Here is a 20,377-nt window from a genome sequence, read left to right on the forward strand (position 1 = left end):
AGGAACACACAGGCTTTTTCTTTCATTTACCTTCCTTCTCTTTCATAAGACCTTGCTGTTTTCAAATAAGTCATACATTTGCTCATGTAATCTCTCACCCAAGTTCTATAACTTTGTTATTGACATTTTATGGATAACAAAAATTCAGAAATAACTTCTGAAGGTAAATAACCTGTATGAGGTGACAGGGATGGGTGTGATCAGTGAATCTAAGTAAATCTATGCCAAACCAGGGTTCTTTCCACAATTCACAAAATAGGGTTTACAAAGCAATTTATTAAAAAAAAAAAAAAGTCAAATGAGGGAAAAACTAACACACAGGTGTAGTGTTGCATGCCTGCAATCCCAGCGGCTTAGGAGGCTGAGGCAGGAGGATCTTGAGTTCAAAGCTAGCTTCAGCAAAAGCAAGGGTGCTAAGCAAATCAGTGAGACCCTGTCACTAAATAAAATACAAAATAGGGCTGGGGATGTGGCTCAGTGGTCAAATGCCCCTGAGTTCAATCCCTAGACACGCCCCCCCCCAAAAAAATCAAATGGGTGCCTGTTATGATCTATAACATACAGGGTCTGTAAATGAGACAGCTTTTCACCTCATGACACCTATTTCCTAGTGAGGAAGAAGGAAAACAATGAGTTAAAATATGACACCTTTTCATGTGGTGACAAGTATATGAAGAAAACTGAAACGGAGTAAGAAATAAAGGTGTGAAGGAATAATATTTCAGCAGAGGACTGGATAAAATAAGAGACTGGGTCACATGAAGACCTGGGGATGAGCATTCATTCAGGCAGAAGGGCCCTGACACAGGAGGTAAGGGCACAAAGTCCCTGATGTAAGCAGGAACTCCAATCTGTATGAAGTAGAGTACGAAGGCAGTGTGGTTCATGTGAGCAATGGGGTGAACGGGCAGCATAAGGACACAGAGGGAGACAAGACTTGTCTTGCATAGCTTTGTAGGCCCGCTTTCCCCTGGGTATTTCTGAAGCAAATTCTGGGTGTGATACAATTCGTAATTCAAGAATTACATGATCTTCTTTGTACCCTGAAATTTTGTTCCCTTGAGCTTCTATGTGAGAAATGGAATGGGAGTGGGGGTGGTGGGAAGGATGAGTAAAAGTGGCAAGAGGCAAAAGGCAGTAGGATCTGTGGAGAAATGATGTGGCCTGGACAAGGATGGAAGGATGGAGGTGGTAGGAAGTATTTTGATTAGCAGATTGCCTGGAATATGAAAAAATGGAAAGAAGATGATAAAGGCGCATCCTGCATTGGGGTTTGGACAGGATGATGCCGTTTATTAAGATGCAAAGTCAAGGATGATAGCATTTTGGAAAGAGGAGAAAGCGAGGGTTGTTTTGAGCAAAGGTACTGATAAGAGCCAAGACATGGGATATAGAATAGAAGGCCTTTTTTAAATCCTGCCTCTTGATACTTTCAGTTCTAACTGGGAACCTTGGACTAATCTCTTATTCTCAATCAATTCCCTCATCTCCCTAATATACAGACAGCAAAACCACCTCTCAGGACTCATGAAATAAGAAAAGAAATGTCTGTGTACACTAGTAAATTATAAAAATGCAGAATCAAATGATTGTTTAAATAATTTATATTTGAACCTCAGCTGTAGACACAATTATATCATCACAAATACCATTATAAGAAGACCTAACTCTATATAATACAATCATATTTCACTTGTTTAACACTTCACATTTCTAAAGAGTACAGCACATCATTTACATTTCTTATTTTTTCATATACTCTCACATAAATTATCTTATGTGATCATTCACACAGAGTGGGTAATGCCTCTGAGATTATTGATAAGAAAATTTAAAGACAGATAAGTTCTACTGAAGGCCTGAAATCCTAGTCTCATTGTTTCTGCTCTTGGTCTTGTAAGTCAGAAAACTGAGATACTGTTGAAATTCCTGATACACTGAATGCTGAGCACTTCTATGATCATTTGTGGGAAACAAACAAATAAACAAACAAACAAAAAAAAACCTCTATTCTTTAAATATAGTATTTAGCAGTTTGCACAATATTTTTATATATATTATTTTTCTTGGTTCCTTCCAACATGTGGTAAGTGGATAAGAGCTACTGGATGTAAGTGGCACTATTATGAGATAAGGATAAGCCCATTTTAATATACTGGCTCAAAACTAGAAACATGTCATTACTGTACACTGCTTTGTATTTAGTAATTTTTTTGTGACTATCTCATTCGGTCCTTCAACCAGTGTTTAAGGGAGTACTCTGCGTTAGACATAATGTGCTAGATTTTTGGTGTTCAGTGGTACCACAATTTTGTTCTTGTTAAAAATATAAAGGAATTAAACTGTTAAGATTAAAACTCAGAACAGGGCTGGGGATGTGGCTCAAGCGGTATCGCGCTCGCATGGCATGTGTGCGGCCCAGGTTCGATCCTCAGTACCACATACAAACAAAGTTGTTGTGTCCGCCAAAAACTAAAAAATAAATATTAAAATTCTCTCATTCTGTCTCTCTCTCTCAAAAAAAAAAAAAAACCCCACAGAACAGACGGAATTATGGACAACCAAGTTTGGTTGTTTTTAGGTTAAAATCTCGGTCTGGGGTTGTGGCTCAGTAGTCGCACACTTGCCTGGCACATGTGAGGCACTAGCTTCTCAGCACCACATATAAATAAATAAAATAAAGGTCTATCAAGAACTAAAAAAAATTAAAATCTCTATAGCCCTTTCTTTGCTACAAAACTTAAAAAAATTAAAATCTCCACAGCCCTTTCTTTCCTACAAATGTGCATTAGCTTCATTATTTGTAACCTTGATACTCTATTTATGGTAGAAATAAACCATATCAATAATAGTATAAAATGGTATATGAGTCCCAGTTATTTGAACTAAAATATAAGGAGATTTCAAACTAAAGAGATATGAACTCTTAACATTTCTTCTATCATCTTTCTAGATGGCAAATCATTAGCAACTGGTACCAACATCTGGTACAGAATGAACAGCACTCTCCATATTATATTTTGAGGAACACCACTTCTAAAGGATATTTAAGTGAAAGGAGTTAAAAGAGTTTTCTGTTCAATAATTTTGGGAACACTGAGATAAACCAAAGAAACATTCCATTATCATAGGATACTCTCATAAGACTACTGTAAGTTTTTATTATACCATGGAGCCTTTGGAACTCCCAAGAAGTAGGTAATAAGTAGCTTTTGCTCAACTTATTGGACCATGGAACCCTAGTTTAGAGAAGAGCCAATCTACAACTCAAATAATTTCTTGTTGTCTCATATACTCAGGAAACCTTATATTGGTTTGATTTCCATTTATAGCTGCATGTTATGTTCAACTTTTTAACAGAGTGCTGATTTCTTAAGTTAGCAGAGAGTTGCGCAAACACAAAATAAATGTATGCCCATGGAATGTGAAGACGACCACTTGCTAAAGGGACTGCATTTGGTTTTGCTTTCTACTATAGCCCAACACCAAGCACTGCCTAGAATATTGTTGACCCCTGATAAAATGTGTTAAATACCTGGAAGAAGAATGGATCTTGCAGAAATGACTGAAGGCCTGTGGAGATTTCAAAGTGGATGGTGAATTTTTCTGACTTCATTGATTTTGATTTCTTTCTTTAGATTTCTAAGCAATGCTGAATTTATTTTGTTGTAACAAAAGGCAGAATTCTTCCAACAGCATTTTGTATCATGACCCTGATCTAATCTAATAAAAGAAAGGTTGTATGCTTTTTATTGATGAGCAGTACATTAATGAGAGCTCCTTGAAATAATTCCATCTCCATTACCAGGCAAAATTACATTTCCAGCATAATTATTATGTCAGTAAAAACTCCCAATTTTTTTTCTTTTTGGTGCTGGCGATTGAATCCAAGGCCTTGTGCATGCTAGGCAAGTACTCTACCAACTGAGCTATATCCCCAGCCCAAACTCTCAAATTTTGATATTATTTTGCTTGTACATCAACTTACTAGTTTGACAAATGCCTAAAAATTGTGGGTAAGCTCAGAGTTTTAAGTAATGATTATCAATCTATGCTGGTCTCTTACTCTAATCTCTGTATATTTTCCTACCAGACAGAAGAACTGGGCAACTTTTATTTTCTATAAAGGGTCTTGAAGTGACCAATGAGTCTCCTAAAAATGTATTTTAAATTACATACACTACTTAAATTTCTAGACTCTTACTTAAAATTCTAGAACATAAACACTTTGAGGACAGACACCATGAATGTTTTGTTCACAACTGTATCCTTATTACCAAAGACAATGCTGGGACAAAGGTGTTCCATAAATATCGTTAAATGAATGTTACATTTCTCCTCCCACTAAGATCCTTTGTTTTAAAGTAAAATCCCATCTTCCTTCTCTCTCTCTCATATACAAAGAAATTAAGGGGAGTTTTGTTACACATGATAGGATCTTTCTTATGAAAAATACATCATGGAATTTTGGTAAAAGTAGATCATTCAGAATAATTATGGGCAGTTTCTCTTCGCAGTTTCTCTTCATTGTGTAATGTCATGAAGTCACCAACCATTAGCCTAGTCTGAGCCATAGAAAATGTTAGAAAAAAATCATGATCTGATCGAGCTAATTTCATCTGATCAGGGCTTGGGACATGGGGCTAATCTTGACCTGTGAGCCTGACAGATTTCAAAAGCACAAGAGAATATTCTCTAATGTTACTCATTCAATAACTTTTATTTTGTAGCTTATAGAATTTTATTAGAAAAAATATTTCCCTTTTTATTATAAATTGTCTGATTTTGTTTTATACTGGTACTATGATTTCCTTATAGAGTAGTATATATTCTATTTTATTAAAAAAATCAATAGGACAAGAGAATTCACTACAATATCTTATTAACCTTAGTTAAAGTATTGAGTATCTCTGTGTCTGCTATGAGAATAACAGTGTCTTCTTCCTAGGCTGTTGTACGGATTAAATGAGATAATCATACATTTGAGTGCTTTAGTACAATCTCTGAAGGACTGACAGACTAGAAGTCATGATAATCAAGTATCTAAACAAGTTCATCACCTCTATAAGTCCTCCTTTTATTTTCTTCCTAATAAGCCACTCTTCCTCCATTTTCCCCATTCACAGAAGTAGAAATTCACATGTATGTTTTATGGGTCACATTTTATCCCCAAGCACAATTCTTCCTATAGAGTTTGGACAGCATTTCCGGATTGTTTCTGGCTGAGTAATGTCATTCATCTGGGCCCCTGCATTTCTTTTCACAACCTATGTAACATTCCTCTTTATTCATGTGGTTCCTAAAAGAGACTAGTTGGCTGGGGGGACTTGACACTTACTTTTAGTTTATCAAAAATTTCTAACCAGAGGGGATGAAAGCTGAATGCCAGGGGCATGCTGGGCTGGAGCATCTGTGCCTGGCCTTTTCATTTCATGCAACTTGCCAGTAATTGCTAAGTTTTCCCTCCTGCAACAATTATCCCCCATTTCTCTCCCCTCCCCCACCCCACCCCCAGTTAATTATCAGTTCTGGAATTAAACTGCTTGCTTTTCCTACTGTTGCTATGGCAACAGTTGGCCTGCACCTGCCACTGGGTGAACAGTGGCTCTTTCAGAAGAAGCAACAGCAGTTGCTGGCCCCACAAAAGCCAGGGAGTAAACTAATGTTTACCTGTCTGGGGAAAGAAGTTGCTGTTCATTCCACTTTAGACACTTGCCAGGCAAGCTACACCTCAACTTTCTTCTCAAAATGTTGATATTCAATAAAGAAATGAAAAAAAAAAATCAAATAAAAATGCCAAATCCCTATTGACTTGTCACAATCCTATCCATCAGCTTTATTTATCTTCAGCCAAAAAGTTAGAAGATAAAAATTTTCCAGTTCCTGACAAAGGCATTACAGTATAATGGGTGAAAGTACAGAATTTTAAGCCTGATAGATCTGGGTTCTGATCCTAGGTGCATCACTTCCTAACTGTATGACCATAGTTTAATCACTTTTCTCTTATAGTATCAACTTCCTCAAATACAAAAAGGGGGTTAGAATAACCAAACTATATAGAATTGTTTTAAAGCTTTGAAATAATATATGTAGGTCTAGCTCCGATTCATTGTTATTGCTGATTAACTATTAATTTTTAACAACCCTGAAAGTTTAGACAAAGTTTACATCTTGGTCAGTTTTAATCCTTGTTCAAATAACAATACCAATACCTCAGGTGAAATAAAATGACACACTGCTCACAGCATATAGACCAAGATGCATCTAGTAACCAGAGTGGATGAGAAATGCTTCTTTCTCTGATTCCACTGCAATTCTGTCAGCTCCTCCTTCTCTGCACTGTTTTTCTCATGCTTAATCTCACTTTCCTTTAAATAGAATTGATGGAACTAGAGTGTAAGAAGGAAGGAAAAAAATGCTCTGCATTTTACAACCACATTGTAACCTATAGGCAGTAGTGCTAAGAAGCAGAGGGAGTGAGGCATTTATATAAGAAAATATTTTTCTTTCCTGAAACCCCAGCTTCTGATTAAGAAAATAATTCTTTCATGAACCTACAATGACTTATATGTGGTCATGGGTACAAATAAGTACATTTTGGACCATCGCAAACACTTACCATTTAGGGTACCCCAGTTTTATCTCAGCCTTTGTTAACAATTCTTAAAAAGTTCTGAAGCCATCTTCTTATAATTCCAAATTGAAGAAAACTTGCACTTACTGACTAAAATTTAAAGCATCTTGAAAAGAAAAAAGAAAAGCAAAACCTACCAAGCATGTGTTCCTAGCATCTGTTACAGATGCTTGCTGTAGGGTAAAAAGATGAATGCAGTTCAGCCATACAGAGCTTACAAAAAAGAAAGGAAGCTTGGGATTTTAATTGGAATCACATTGAATCTGTATAGCACTTCAGGAAGTATGGCCATTTTGACAATGTTAATTCTGTCCAAGAGCCTGGGAGATCTTTCAATCTTCTAAGGTCTTCTTTAATTTCTTTCTTTAGTGTTCTGTAGTTTTCATTGTAGAGGTCTTTTACCTCTTTTGTTGATTCCCAAGTATTTTATTTTTTTTTAAGGCTATTGTAAATGGGGTAGTTCTAATTTCTCTTTCAGAGGATTCATCATGAATGAATCATCTTTTGATTTATGGGTATCAATTTTATATCCTGCTACATTGATGAATTCATTATTAATTCTAGAAGTTTTCTGGTAGAATTTTTTGGATCCTGTAAGTATAGAATCATGTCGTTGGCAAAAAAAATATATATATATATATATATATAGTTTCAGTTCTTCTTTTCCAAATCATATCCCTTTAATTTCTTCTGTGTAATTGCTCTGGCTAGAATTTCAAGAACTATATAATAGAAGTGGTGAAAGAGGGCATCCTGTGGAAGCTATGGAAAAATGGAATTATTAACCTTTTGCCTGCCTTTTACTGGGAAGAAGCAAGAAGATGCTTGAGACTAGCAGATTTCTCCTAAAATAAAAAAGACACCACGAATAACAATTTTGCTATGAATGCCCACAGGTGAAGAGGCATAACCAAGGACATCAAATTTAGTTATTCTTAAAACACAGACTAGAATTTTGTGACTTCCTAAAATCTATTCTTAGTCCTTGCCAAAAATTGCTATGAAAACAAACAAGGAAGAAGAGAAGTAGGCTGTGGCCAGACTCCTATTGGATCTATCTCAGGGATCAAAGTCATTCTTTCACATTAATTTAATTCTTTGACTAACTTTTAAGTAAAGCATCTATGGCCCTCTATTTGGAAAATGTTGTGCTTTAACATTGCTTCTCTCCATTAATCATAAGGAATTAGTTAACTATTTTCCAAATTTTATTTTAAATTAGAGGAAAACAAGAGATGTCAAAATAGGCATGTAAATAAACTACGTTATCTCAGTTTCTTATTTTTCTATCTAAAATAATAAACCCAAAAGGAGAATATTTTCAATGCTTCATAGCATATCTGTCCTTTAAGTATAAGATATGAGATTCTGATTGGGAAACTGAGGCACAAACAATTTACCTATAACAAATCATGACACATGACTATAGCAAGAAACGATTAAGACCCAGAAGTCTGTCTGAATTTCTTGGGATAATGCTGCAGTCATGAAGTAAAGTATAACAGAAAATACTACAAACTTTTGATACCTCAGCATAGCATACTAGACTCATTATAAGCTGGATGCACCTACCTTTTAGTCTCATCTCCTGCACAGTCAGTCTCAGAGTTACCCATTAGTCCCCACACAGCATATGCATTTTCACTCCTCTGAGCTTTTATACTCAGGATGACCTTTCTGTTCTATTTGAAAATGTCTGGCCCTACCTACCTGTCAAGTGCCAGAAGAAACGCCATCTGTTCTGATTTTTTTATTCTGAGTTAGCTAATCGACATATTTATTTTATAGAATTATTTATAGTGCAGTGATTAAAAGTTTGCACTCCAGAGTCAGACTACTTGAGTTGGGATGCTGCCTCTACCAGTTTTTAGCCATGTGATATTCTTAATATATAACCTTCTTGCAATGCAATATTTCCATTTCAGATGAGAAATAATGAAGGTAATGCAATCACTTACTAGGACTGTTGTAAGAAATAAATGATCTAATATATTTATATGTTTAAAATATTTCCTCTCATATAGCTGGTATTCCATAAATGCTTCTTTCTAGTAATTATGACAATAATGATTATCCTATATGTAAATATAAAATTAAAATTAAACTTCTCTCTTCAACCTAGACTTTGAGATCTTTAAATGTAGGAACAAAATAGGCCTTAGTCATCCTCATGTCCCTGAGGCATAGTAATGGGACTGGCACACAAAGATGTTTGCTAAACAAATTAATAAAGTCTTTTCAGTCTAAGAGGTTAGGGAATAGAACTCCTACTGGAAAGTATTATCTTGATGAGCTCTGAGGTCAAATATATAAACAAGATTAACCTGCCAATCATGGTAACTACTGTACTGGATGGCAAATAAAAGTTGAACTGTGTAGGTGCAAAAATGTAAAGTGACACCTAGGACCCTTTCTACTGGGCCTTCTCCCTAGAATTATGGAACCAGAAAAGGGCAGGCAGATGTATGGTAGAGTACAGGCTTCTCCTAGATAACATTTCTATTTGAAGGCAAATGCAGTAAATCAGAGGCACCTAGGTTGAATTTTCTAGCTGCGAATAGATTTTCTGGTTAATAAACCAACATGCACAATATAAAGTTGTGACTCTTACAGGCAGATTTCTAAAAATCAAATACTTTAACAAGGAGGCTTGCATTTGACATCAACAAACTTAGGTGTTGGAACCTCACTCTGCATAAAATGCAGCCCTGCAAGTTATATTCCATGTTATCAATAATAGAGTCATTTTCTTTGGCTTCCAGATAGGGATTCTGAAATGAAGATGATGTTAAACAACTAAACCATAAGTTTGCAGTAAGACAACAGAAATTTAAGGAGACCACTGACTCAATTCTATTGTATTTCTAAAACCTCTAGATAGTCAAAAAGAGAAATGTATATTCAAGAACATAAGGTTATTCATTTGGGGCGGGGAAAGAGTATCTAGCATACAGCCTCAAGATAATTTTTTCAAGAAACAAAATTGAGATTAAAAAATCTACCAAATTATCTCATCTATAAGCAGATTTCTTCCACTTCATATCTGATGCAAGACTTGTGTTCCTTATCACAATTATATCCCCCAAATGAGGAAGAAGTGGGAGTGGGGAGAAATGAGGCTAAATTTACATGAAAATTAAATGACTTGCCTAAGGTCACACAGTCAGTCAGTCAGTCAGTCAGTGGCAGAATCAAGAATAGAAGCCAGGTTTGCTGACTCCTCTGGCTCTTACTTCTTCAGAATACATTTCCTGTTGGATCACAGAATCAGCATAGGTCACATTCATACTGATCTCAGCAGGAGATTTTGCCTGAATAACAGCCAACTTTGAAGATGAAAAATTCTACAGAAGTTCCAAGAATGGCTGTTACTATTAAAAAGCCATTTTCCTCTTAGTTTAAAAAAAATCATAGAAAATCTCAATAGCAAATCAAAATTTAATCCGGATCTTGCTCATTCTCCTCTGAGCACAAGAGTTTAAGGGTCTTTCCCTCTGATTTCCTTCCTCTGCACAACTGTTTTCCCATCAGCAGATCATACTGCCATCCCTTCTCCTCCAATATATATTACTTCTCAGCAGGCTCTGGCTGGAGCAGGGAAGGAGCCAATATGTAGAGGGAGCGAACACAAGATCTCCCATAATAGCATAGAGAAGACAAAAAATTGCTGCCAAAGTGTAAATTGCTTTTTTGCTTGAGGGAAAAAAATCACTCTGGGCTTCAAAGACACCCTATTATCGAGATGACTCCACTGCAGTTAATATCCATGTTCTACATATTAGGACTTTTGCTCCTCCAAGCCCTCCGAAAATCTTTGCCAGCTACATGAGTGTATGTCATGGATTTGAAGAGTAAATTATCACATGAAGAGCAACAGGCAGCAGCTGTTCTATGGGGTCAAAGGAAAGCTTGGTTAGCTGCTCCACAGAGAGGACCTCTTTTGCTGCTGAAGCTCAGAGGATATTATGTGAGGATGAGATAAAGAAATACATCTGTATAATGGTAGAGGATAAGGAGAGAAGTCGCTTGTAAAAACAAGAAGCCACAGCAATTCAATGTCAGAACAAGTTAAAAACTCACAGATTAAAGGAACCAGACCAAAGTGATCCTCTGAGTACTGTGTGTGAATCCTCTTGGCTTTCATACAGGGTCAGAGAGAAGTGTGTTGGTCTCTTGGAGATAGTCCAAAGAGTGGTTAAGTGTATGAGCCCTGAAACCAGACTAATTCAGGTCTTGCCTCTGGCTACTTACTGGTCTTATGAAGTAGGGCAAGTTAATCTCTCCAAGCATTTACAAATTTGACAAGTGGGTTAACTGCATCATAAACCTTACATGAGGATTAAATGAGAATATACAAAAGTACTTTAGACTTAATAAACTTTCAATAAGTAGTGGCTAAAATGATGATGATGGTGATGACGATAATAATTGTTAATTAACAGGACAGCTATACAATAATGCTCAGGGCCAGGAACAGACATGACCAAAAGCCCAGTATCTGTTCACCTCATATCAAATAGCTCAGAAAATCAAAAGAAGGCAAGGAGACTCTAGCTGGCAGAAATGGAGGAAGATCTATTATAGGAAAATATATTTCCATGGACAGGAATATTCCTTTGTTCCTTCCACTGATTGAAGACCAACTGAAATCTATTTTTCCCTCTACTCTGTAGAGAGTAAGAAGAGGTGGAAATAATGTCAGCAAAGGACACACTAGGCATACTAATGGGCATACTAGTAGGCATAGTAATCCAAGAAGAATTTGAACTCAAGGTCTCCAGAGTCATTCCTCATCCATCTTCTGTGAAGAGAGATCCACATTTCTTATCTGCTACCCTTATGCATCAACTGTCAATAATACAGAAGTTGCTAGAACAAAATTTTGTTTGTCTTGTTGAAATGGTAAAGTACATATCATAAATGAGAAATTTCATATGAAAGGCAATCTGCCCTGAAGTGCTAATTGGTATAAATTGGGCCAAATGATAGTTAATACAAATAAACTGAATGGAACCAATACGTAAAAATTTGACTCCTCTTCCCTCTTTCTGGTAAACTGGAACATGCTCTTTAAGAGCTCAATGTACCAAAACCCTAAAAGGGTTTTGTCAAGTCCCAGTCCAGGAGAAACCTGCTGACATCCATGGCAGCCCAGCTCAAGGAAGACAGCTTGACATTTTGGTTGCTAGTAATAAAACTTTATGGCTCACCACTGCCTTGTCAAAATGGCACGAAGGTATCTACAATTAAACTCCAGAGTCAGTAGTTCATACTAAATAGTATCTTTGAAGAGAGTTAGTCTCTTCTTAAGGTCCTTGTATTCTTTTAATCAATGTGGCCAGAAAGATGAATGTGTTCAGCCTAAGAAAGTTCTCTCATAACAAAAATGCCATTTGCATCCTGTGGAGCCTGTACATTATCTCTGCTAAAGTATTTTCTCTATTGTGGTCTTGTTTAAACTCTCTTTCTGGGGAAAGAAGATGTAGAGCTATGTTTGGCCTGGATTTCTAGATTTTAAGGAGCTAGAGCTATTCGGGACACAGAGGTACACGCCTGCAATATCAGTGGCTTGGGAGACTGAGGCAGAAGGATCACAAGTTTAAAACCAGCCTCAACAACATAGCAAGACCCTAAGCAATTCAGTGAGATCCTACCTCAAAACAAAAAGTAAAAAGGGCTGGGATGTGACTCAATGGTTAAGTGCCCCTGGTACCCCCTCCCCCCCAAAAAAATAGGAGGTAGAGCTAATCTTGAAAATAGAAGAGGTGAAATGCCAAGAAGAATCAAACATCTATGCAAAATGGTAAAAACCTTGTCAATAACCAGAAGAGATACTGATTTAGGTTCCCATCACTGGTAGCTTAATGATGTGGTTTGGATGTAATTAGTCCTCCAATGGTTCATGGGCTGGACACTTGGTCCCCAGCGTGGTGATGTTGACAAGTGGTATAAACATTAAGGGGGAGGGCCTAATGAAGGAGGATTAGGTTACAGGGGCACACCCTTAGAAGAAATTAATGCAGGCCTTATGGAGCTAGATATGTTCCCAGAAAATAGGTTGTTATAAAGGAGCTTGGCACCTCCTCTGAATCTCTCTTCTACACATGCTCCCACCATTGTGATGCCATCTACTATGAGGCCCTCACCAGAGCCAATCAGATGATGATGCCAAGTCCTTAAATCTCCAGAACTTGAGATTTTTTCTTTATAAAGTACTTAGCCTTAGGTAAATTGCTATAGAACATAAAATGTTAAATTAAGACACCTAGTCTACACCAGTCTCCTAGGTACCTGACCCACCTCCAATTCGTTTTCCATTCTGGAGAAAATGTAGACTTCTAAAATGCAAACCTGCTCAAGTTAATTTTTGTTTAAAAATTCTTTAGTGGCTTTCTACTGACTTCAGGATAAAGCCAAATACCCGGCTTTATTCTGAAGTCCTAAATGATCTGGGCTCTGTTTTCTTTCTTCTATTCCCTTGTCTGTAACTTTTATACAAGTTTTTCTCTATCTACAACTGATCCATGCTCCTTCTTTGCCTGCTTTCTCATCATTCAGACCTCTGTTTATGTCTGGTAAGCTTCCTCTTTTCCTCTAAGATTGACCAGGAGCCATTCCTCAAGTAGCCTATACTTTCTTTATCACTTCCCTGACAGTGTAAGCGCTTGTTATATGCTCACCTGTCTGGACTCTGGATCCACACAAATAGGGATCTGCCTTATATGTCCACAGGGCCTGGACCATAACAAGGTCACAAATATATTTTAAATAGATAAACAGAAGGGAGTTGAGGAAACCACAACACGGAAGGAACACGTTCCTTAGGATAGCTGGAAGACAGAAGGGACTCCCTGAGGCTCTGTAGGTTTAAAGCAGGGTGCCTGTGGCTTTAGCTATAGCAGATAAGACACTAGAGAGTTTCTTGCAGTTCTAGAGTGGAGGTTGAGAACCAGAGTTTCCAATGGAAGGAAGCACCAGGAAATGCAGATGTGGGATAACATTCAGAACTTTAAGAAAGGATTTAGGATGTGAGGAGGAAGAAGAAAAAAAGAGAAAGAGATAAAGAATTGAATTTGTTGGTTTGAAATAAAACTAAAAAGTCATATCCTTGCTAATGTCAGTTAATCTTGGACAACTCGTTTAGCTTCTCTTAATGAGGGAACTGAACTACGTGACTTTCAAACTGAGTTCTGAGGAACCCTGGTCTCTGCAAAAGTCCCTCAGGGTCTACTGAGATGAAGAAAGAAGGTTCACTAATGGATGTGGCCCTAACTTTAAATAGAGAAAAATAGTTCTACAACTTGAGGTCTTACTTAAAAAAGGGTATTTCTGCTAAAAATAGTTTAAATGGCAGTAGCTAGATGACCTTTCTGCTCCCAACCTTAAAAGTCCTTGAGCCTATGTGATTTTACGTGGTACAAATACCCCTAGGTTGTGTTGATGGCACAGCTGTAGCACTTCCTAGTTTGTTTACATGACAGAAAAGGTAAGTAAACTAACATCCAGGTTTACTGCAAGGCTGAGGCAATCATGAAATCTACTTTTAAATTTTATCCAACTGTGGATACAGAAATAACAATGGCATTTTTTTTTTTCCTAAACAAAGTTTTTACACCTGTGTCCTAGAATTCAGAGACTTGGGTAAGATATAAAATTGTTATAGTTCAGAAATAAAGAATACTGGCTATAGATCCAGTATTCTTTATTAGAATAAAGAATTTTAAAGAATAAAACAATCCAATTCCAATCAAAAAAGAAATTCCAATCAAAAAAGAACAAGCAAAAGTTTATTAAGTGGATCCACCTAACCATTCAAATGTAGTGCCTGCTCTTAAAAGATATTCCGAATGTGCTAGAGAATAAAGGAAAGTCACTGTCATCACATACTTTTGAATCTACCTTTATCTGAAGGTTACAAGCAGGAAATGACACAGATGGGGAGAGAGATAGGAGTCTTATAAAATAAGGTCTTCAAAGCCCTGGCTGAAGATGGAGATCCCTTTTCTGTGCCATTCCTTGGCTGTCCATATTTCATGGGGCATTAAAAGGCCACAAATATCACTCTACTTGAATTCTGAGAATAGACAGCAACAGTGATGTGATCTTACCTGGGTCCTTCCTCGTCACCCTGAAAGACAAGAGAAAGAATAAGTATTAGAAATCATTATTGGCAGAGACCAATTTAGATTTTCTTTTCCCAACCTGAAAGCAAACATTGTGCGTTTATTGTAACAAAGACAAACCAACAGATGTCCAAGGTCTAAGATAAGAACTAATGTAATCCTATATTAAAACTGCCCAGCAGAAATCAACTGATAATTTGCTCTTGCAAGCAGAGAGATGAATGCATAGACCTAGGAGGCCTAAATAATGGCCTCGCCTTTTTATTTGTATGACCAGTAATATTTGATTCTGAGCAAACAGAGAGCTTCAAAATAGCAGCAGGTCATAGGCAAAAGCTGACCAGCTCCAAAAGCATCAAGCTGTTTCCTTCAAAGACTTTATTTCTGCCTTGGTCTAGCATTTTTTATCCAAACATGAACATAGAAACTCTAATATATAGGATGCTAAGGTAGAAAAGATACAGAAGTGGGACTCAGGAAATTGGGATTCTAGTCTGAGCTCTGAAACTTATTAACTATGCATCCTTGGGCAAGATAATGAATTAATCTAGACTTTGGTCTTCTCAGTAAGACATTAGTTCTGGAATTTGATGAACCACATCAAACTTTAGCCAAAAAATAGCTTTCTTTTTCTTGTTCACTCTTTTGCAAAAATGTTTATTATTCTCTCAAGAATCACAGCTGCTTCCTTTGGGTCTTTATGACCAAATGAGATCGTTCAAATGATTCTTAAGCATTTCTCGAGAGAGCTCGCTTATTTTGGTGACAGAATATCTTTTATATCTCTTCTTTAGTCATTCAGTAATGGTCTCAATAGAGAATGTATCTTCTGGTATACTTCCCAGAGAATGAATAAATGAAAATGAAGGATTCCTAAAGACAATGAACTAGAGCCAGAGTCCAAATTTTGAGTTCATCACTTGCTTGTTGTGTTACTGTAGTTTGCCTCTCTTAACTTCAATTTTCGAATTTGTAAAATGGGGCAATAACTATCTCTGAATCACAAGGTGAGTACAAGGATTAAATAATGACTAGAATTATTAAGCATACTGCCTGAGACAAAGGATATACTTCATAAAGGTTATTTATGAATATCAGTAGCAATTCAGTATGATTTATTTAAAATTAACTGTATGTAGGTGCTAAGAATAAAAGATAAATAACCCATAATGATCCATCCTTCTAGAAGCTTCCAATCAGCAGAAAGGGAAACGGAAAATGAATTAAATGTTAGGGGCTCTTAAAAAGACATAAACACAATGCTTTAAGAGTCAAAAGTAAAGTAATAAACATTGCCTCTCCAAGAGAAGACTTCACAGGGAAAATGACACATGTATTGCCACTTAAGAGGTAAGTAGAATTTTCCCAGGCTGACAACAGAGAAAGATGGGAAGAACATTGGACTAGCAAGAGCAAAGGTGTTTCAAATACACACACACATGAATAAATAAATATACAGTTAAAAAAATTTTGAGTTCTGTGTAACTTAAGAAAAGGGGAAGTGGGGGTAAGTTTGAGAGTATAACTGACATAAAAGGAGACTACCAAGATAGGTGCAAGCCTATAAAGGACAGCTGTAGCCAGAATGCTGCGTTTAATCAGACTACCCACTGGAGGTTAAATAAGGGCAACTGAGCCACATCCCCAGCCTTTTTATTTTTTATTTTGAGACAGGGTCTCACTAAGTTGCTTAGGGACTCATTAAGCTGCTGAGGCTGGCTTTGAAATGGTGAATCTTCTGCCTTGGCTCCCAAGTAACAAGTTGCCACCACACCCGGCAAGAAGTCATCAGAGTATTATGGATTTAAAATATTAATAGGGGTGGTAATCATGTGTATTCACAATGAGAGGAAAGTGGGGTGAGTGGTGGAGGGCCAAATACAAGGACAATGAAAACTTTCTTTGTATTTTAATGCATTGGTATATCCCATAAAAACTGTAATACATCAAGAAAAGTGTCATATAATTTAAATTTCTTATGAGTGACAAAACAATCTATGATAATTAAATCTCAACACATTTTTTTTCAATTATCTTTCGAAGTTTTAATTACTTATTTTTCTGGTATTGGGGTTTGAACCCAGGGACCACTTTACAGTCCTTTTTTTTTTTAATTTTAAAGATATGGTCAACCTAAGTTGCTAAGGCTTTCCTTCAACTTGCAATCCTCCTGCCTCAGCTTCCTAAGTTGCTGAAATTTCAGGTATGCACCACTGCACTCAGCTCTTAGGATATTGAAACATAACTTATGAAAAAAAAATCTAAATTTTTTCCTTCTCACAATTTCACATCTTGATGCCAGGGTTAAGAAACTGGAATTATAAAAACATGGTCTCAAATTAATTTCAATAATTAAGCTTTTATCAATTTACTTAACTTATGCTTTCCTCATCTGCACATGGAGATTCTAACACTTACCAAGGGTCAGTATATGGATTAAAATAAATGAGAAAAACCTGTGTAAAACTATAAATATGAGACTGCCACATTTTAAGTATTCAACAAATGGTGGCTGTTATTGTACTTTCTCTGAATTATTAATAACATTTCACAGAGAGAGTAGGAAAGAACAGAGGACATAGGACATAATAATATCTAGTTGTTGGTTCATTCTTCTGCTTATAGATGCATACTTCTTTTCAGAAATAATGTTCACTATTGCAAAGCATGAGGAAGGCCAGAATGAGATTTTTTTTACCAATGAAGGGATGGATAAATGAGTGAAAGAACACACACACATGAAATATAGGGCCGTTTTGAAAAGGGCAGCAGACATTCAAATGCCTGCTAACTTGCTAGCAAAGATGAGCACATGTTGTTCCTGCTATTCAAAATGTACATCTCTGTTCTGAAAGTCTAGTTATCCTAGCCATCCCATAAGATCAATTCTTACTCAGAAACTTCCTCACTAATCGCTTGAGTCACATAATCCTCCTCTGTCCTTCGTATCTGTATAGTTCATCCTCTAGGTTAGTACTTAGAAAAGAAAACCAACAGTGACAGCATCATAAAGTGTTTCCCTCTTTGGATTTCAACTCCCTGAGAATTCACTGCACCTAATAACAGAACAAGACACATAATAAATATTTACTCAGGAAAAAGAGAAGGGGCAAGAAACTGTTGGTTTTAAGATTAATTTCTACTGCTATTATGAGTTCACTCTGGTTTCAAAAATATTAGGAATGATAATCTGTTTAACTTCCATTTAAAGGACTTGTTATATTAAGCCATGTTCCCAAATTCCTTCTTAAAACATCCTCAATGCTCTTGGTCAGCAGGCCACCCTCTAATGTAACCTTCCATTTCTACCTCACCAAGGCAAACAAACTTAATCCCAAACCTGCTTATTCAGCTGAGCTAGTAATTATAATGACACATTTAATTAATTAACAAAACAATGAGTACAAGAGTGACAACTGTTGCTTCTACAAGTTGTTTTCATGAAAATTTGAATGCTTCAATAGAGGAATTAAAAATTAGTGGCAGTTGTGGGCTGGGGATGTGGCTCAAGCAGTAGCGCGCTCACCTGGCATGCTTGCAGCCCGGGTTCGATCCTCAGCACCACATACAAACAAAGATGTTGTGCCCGCAGAAAAATTTTAAAAATAAATATTAAAAAATTCTCTTTCTCTCTCTCTCTGTCTCTCTCTCTCTCTGTCTCTCTTTAAAAAAAATTAGTGGCAGTTCTGATTGTAGATGATGAATGCAAAATGCAAGAATAATTTTTAAAAACTTAAGATTTTGTATTCAGCTTGCTTTCAACAGTATACCTTCCAGTATAAAGAGTATAAAATCGAACATTTTAGATGGTACAGTATGGATGTGATTTATACCAGAAACATTGCAATTAACTCCAATTAGCAAAATCATATTTTCAAAAAAGCCTTGACTCAGAATTTTAAAAGTATACATAGTTTAAAACAAATGCTTAAGCTATACATATATCATTTTAAATGATGCCCCCACCTGAAAGAACTTTTTTCTAGTATCATTTCATTGTAGTTCAATACTCTTTTAAAAACTGTACAAAAGACAAAAATGCCCATAATATTTCCAGAATAAGCACGTATGATCAAAAGTGTTTCTCTACAACTAGACCTCCCTTTTCCCAGTCCTTTGGTTAGAGAGAGCTGGCTTTTCTTGGGAATTTGCTTTCTGTCTTTAGCATTAATGCTTCCAGTTTGTGGAGTACTCAGGACAGGACACATAAGAATCAAGGAAAAGCCCAAAGTAATTCACTGCCTTGCCATTCCTTGAATCCCAAGTTTCCCAGTCATTATGCCATCTTTCTCCACCTTGAAAGTCTTCTGATAGGTGACTTTTGACAAGGACTTTTGCTATAATTAGTACAAGAAGTAAAATGGAATGTGTTCATAGTTCTTCAGAACCAGAAGTTCTATTTTGCTTTATAACTAAAAATAAAAAGGACTGATGAGTGGAAGGTTGAAAAGTTGGCTAGAAACGCAATGAACCAAGATTGGCAAAATGTTAATGGATTAGAATCTAGATTGTTGGTATATGGGTGTAATCCATAAAATCCTTTAAACTTTGCTGTATGCTGGAGAAGAACAAAATGTTGAGAAGAATCTTTTGGTTAAATTCAAAATGCAGATGATTATTTTTTTAAATACCACACTAGGCAAAGGGAAGAAAAGAATTTCTCTATTGAATAAAGGTACTAGATATTTGCTCTAACCAGTAAGTTATCAGATTTATTGGAACAAGAAGCTATGAGATTATCTAATAGCTCTAGCCAGCTGAATGCTACTTCTTATTTTTAATAGCTTATTTTGTCACAGCCTGATCTTTAAGTCTTATCAGCTCCTGCATTCCTAAGAGTAATTCTCTCAGTTGAGGTTCTTAAAGGACAGATGATGGTGAGATGGGCTAAAATCATTATTTGAAATGAAACTAAGTGAAAGGGATGTCACAAAATCCAATTTTTAATTTTGAAGGAACAATCTAATCAACACACAGAATAAATCTTTAATTTTGAAGGAACGATCTAATCAACACACAGAATAAATATAAGGGTCAAATTTGAGACAATGATAAACTATTGATCTCTTAAGTTAACTCTGGTTGAACTTTTTTATTTATTAAGATACAAAATGATCACCTCTACATGGTACAGTGTCTTAGGCATGCAAGAACACTGAATTCTAGTTTTTCCACAGATACAAATGGGATGCTTAGTGTTTATTCTGTGACATTACATACTAGATGCATATAACTTGCTTTTTTTTTTCCTTTTTAAATTAGAGCTTTGTAGTTATACATAGAAGTTGGGTTCATTCTGACATGCAACTTGCTTTTGATCTTTATAGGGGCTCAAAGCCAAGAATTTGCCTTGAGTCTCAGAAGACACTTTGGACTTGGATTTTTGGGCAAGGCATGAGCTGTTAAGACTATGGGAACTCTTGGAGAAGGAATCTTGAAGGCTGGAACTGTTAAGACTATAGGGACTTATGGATATAGACTCTTGAAGAAAAGAAGCACCACCAACTCATTAATATAGGGTATCTTGTTTTGCACTGAGATGTACATGAGATTTTGGATGCTAGGGCAGAATCATATGGCTTGGATATGAGGTGTCCCCCCAAAGCCCCTGTGTTAATGC

General features: G+C 36.4%; 1 protein-coding gene across 1 annotated transcript in view; it reads right to left on the minus strand.

The window, feature by feature from the left end:
- Trim44 (tripartite motif containing 44) overlaps positions 1 to 20,377 on the minus strand; it is a 113,937-nt gene that overhangs the window by 42,203 nt on the left and 51,357 nt on the right. The window contains exon 4 of the mRNA XM_077798136.1: positions 14,743 to 14,762. Within this exon, the coding sequence (XP_077654262.1) occupies positions 14,743 to 14,762 (20 nt within the window). The remainder of the gene's footprint in view (positions 1 to 14,742; positions 14,763 to 20,377) is intronic.

Source organism: Urocitellus parryii, chromosome 4, assembly GCF_045843805.1.
Source record: "Urocitellus parryii isolate mUroPar1 chromosome 4, mUroPar1.hap1, whole genome shotgun sequence".
In the NCBI taxonomy this organism is placed as follows: Eukaryota; Metazoa; Chordata; class Mammalia; order Rodentia; family Sciuridae; genus Urocitellus; species Urocitellus parryii.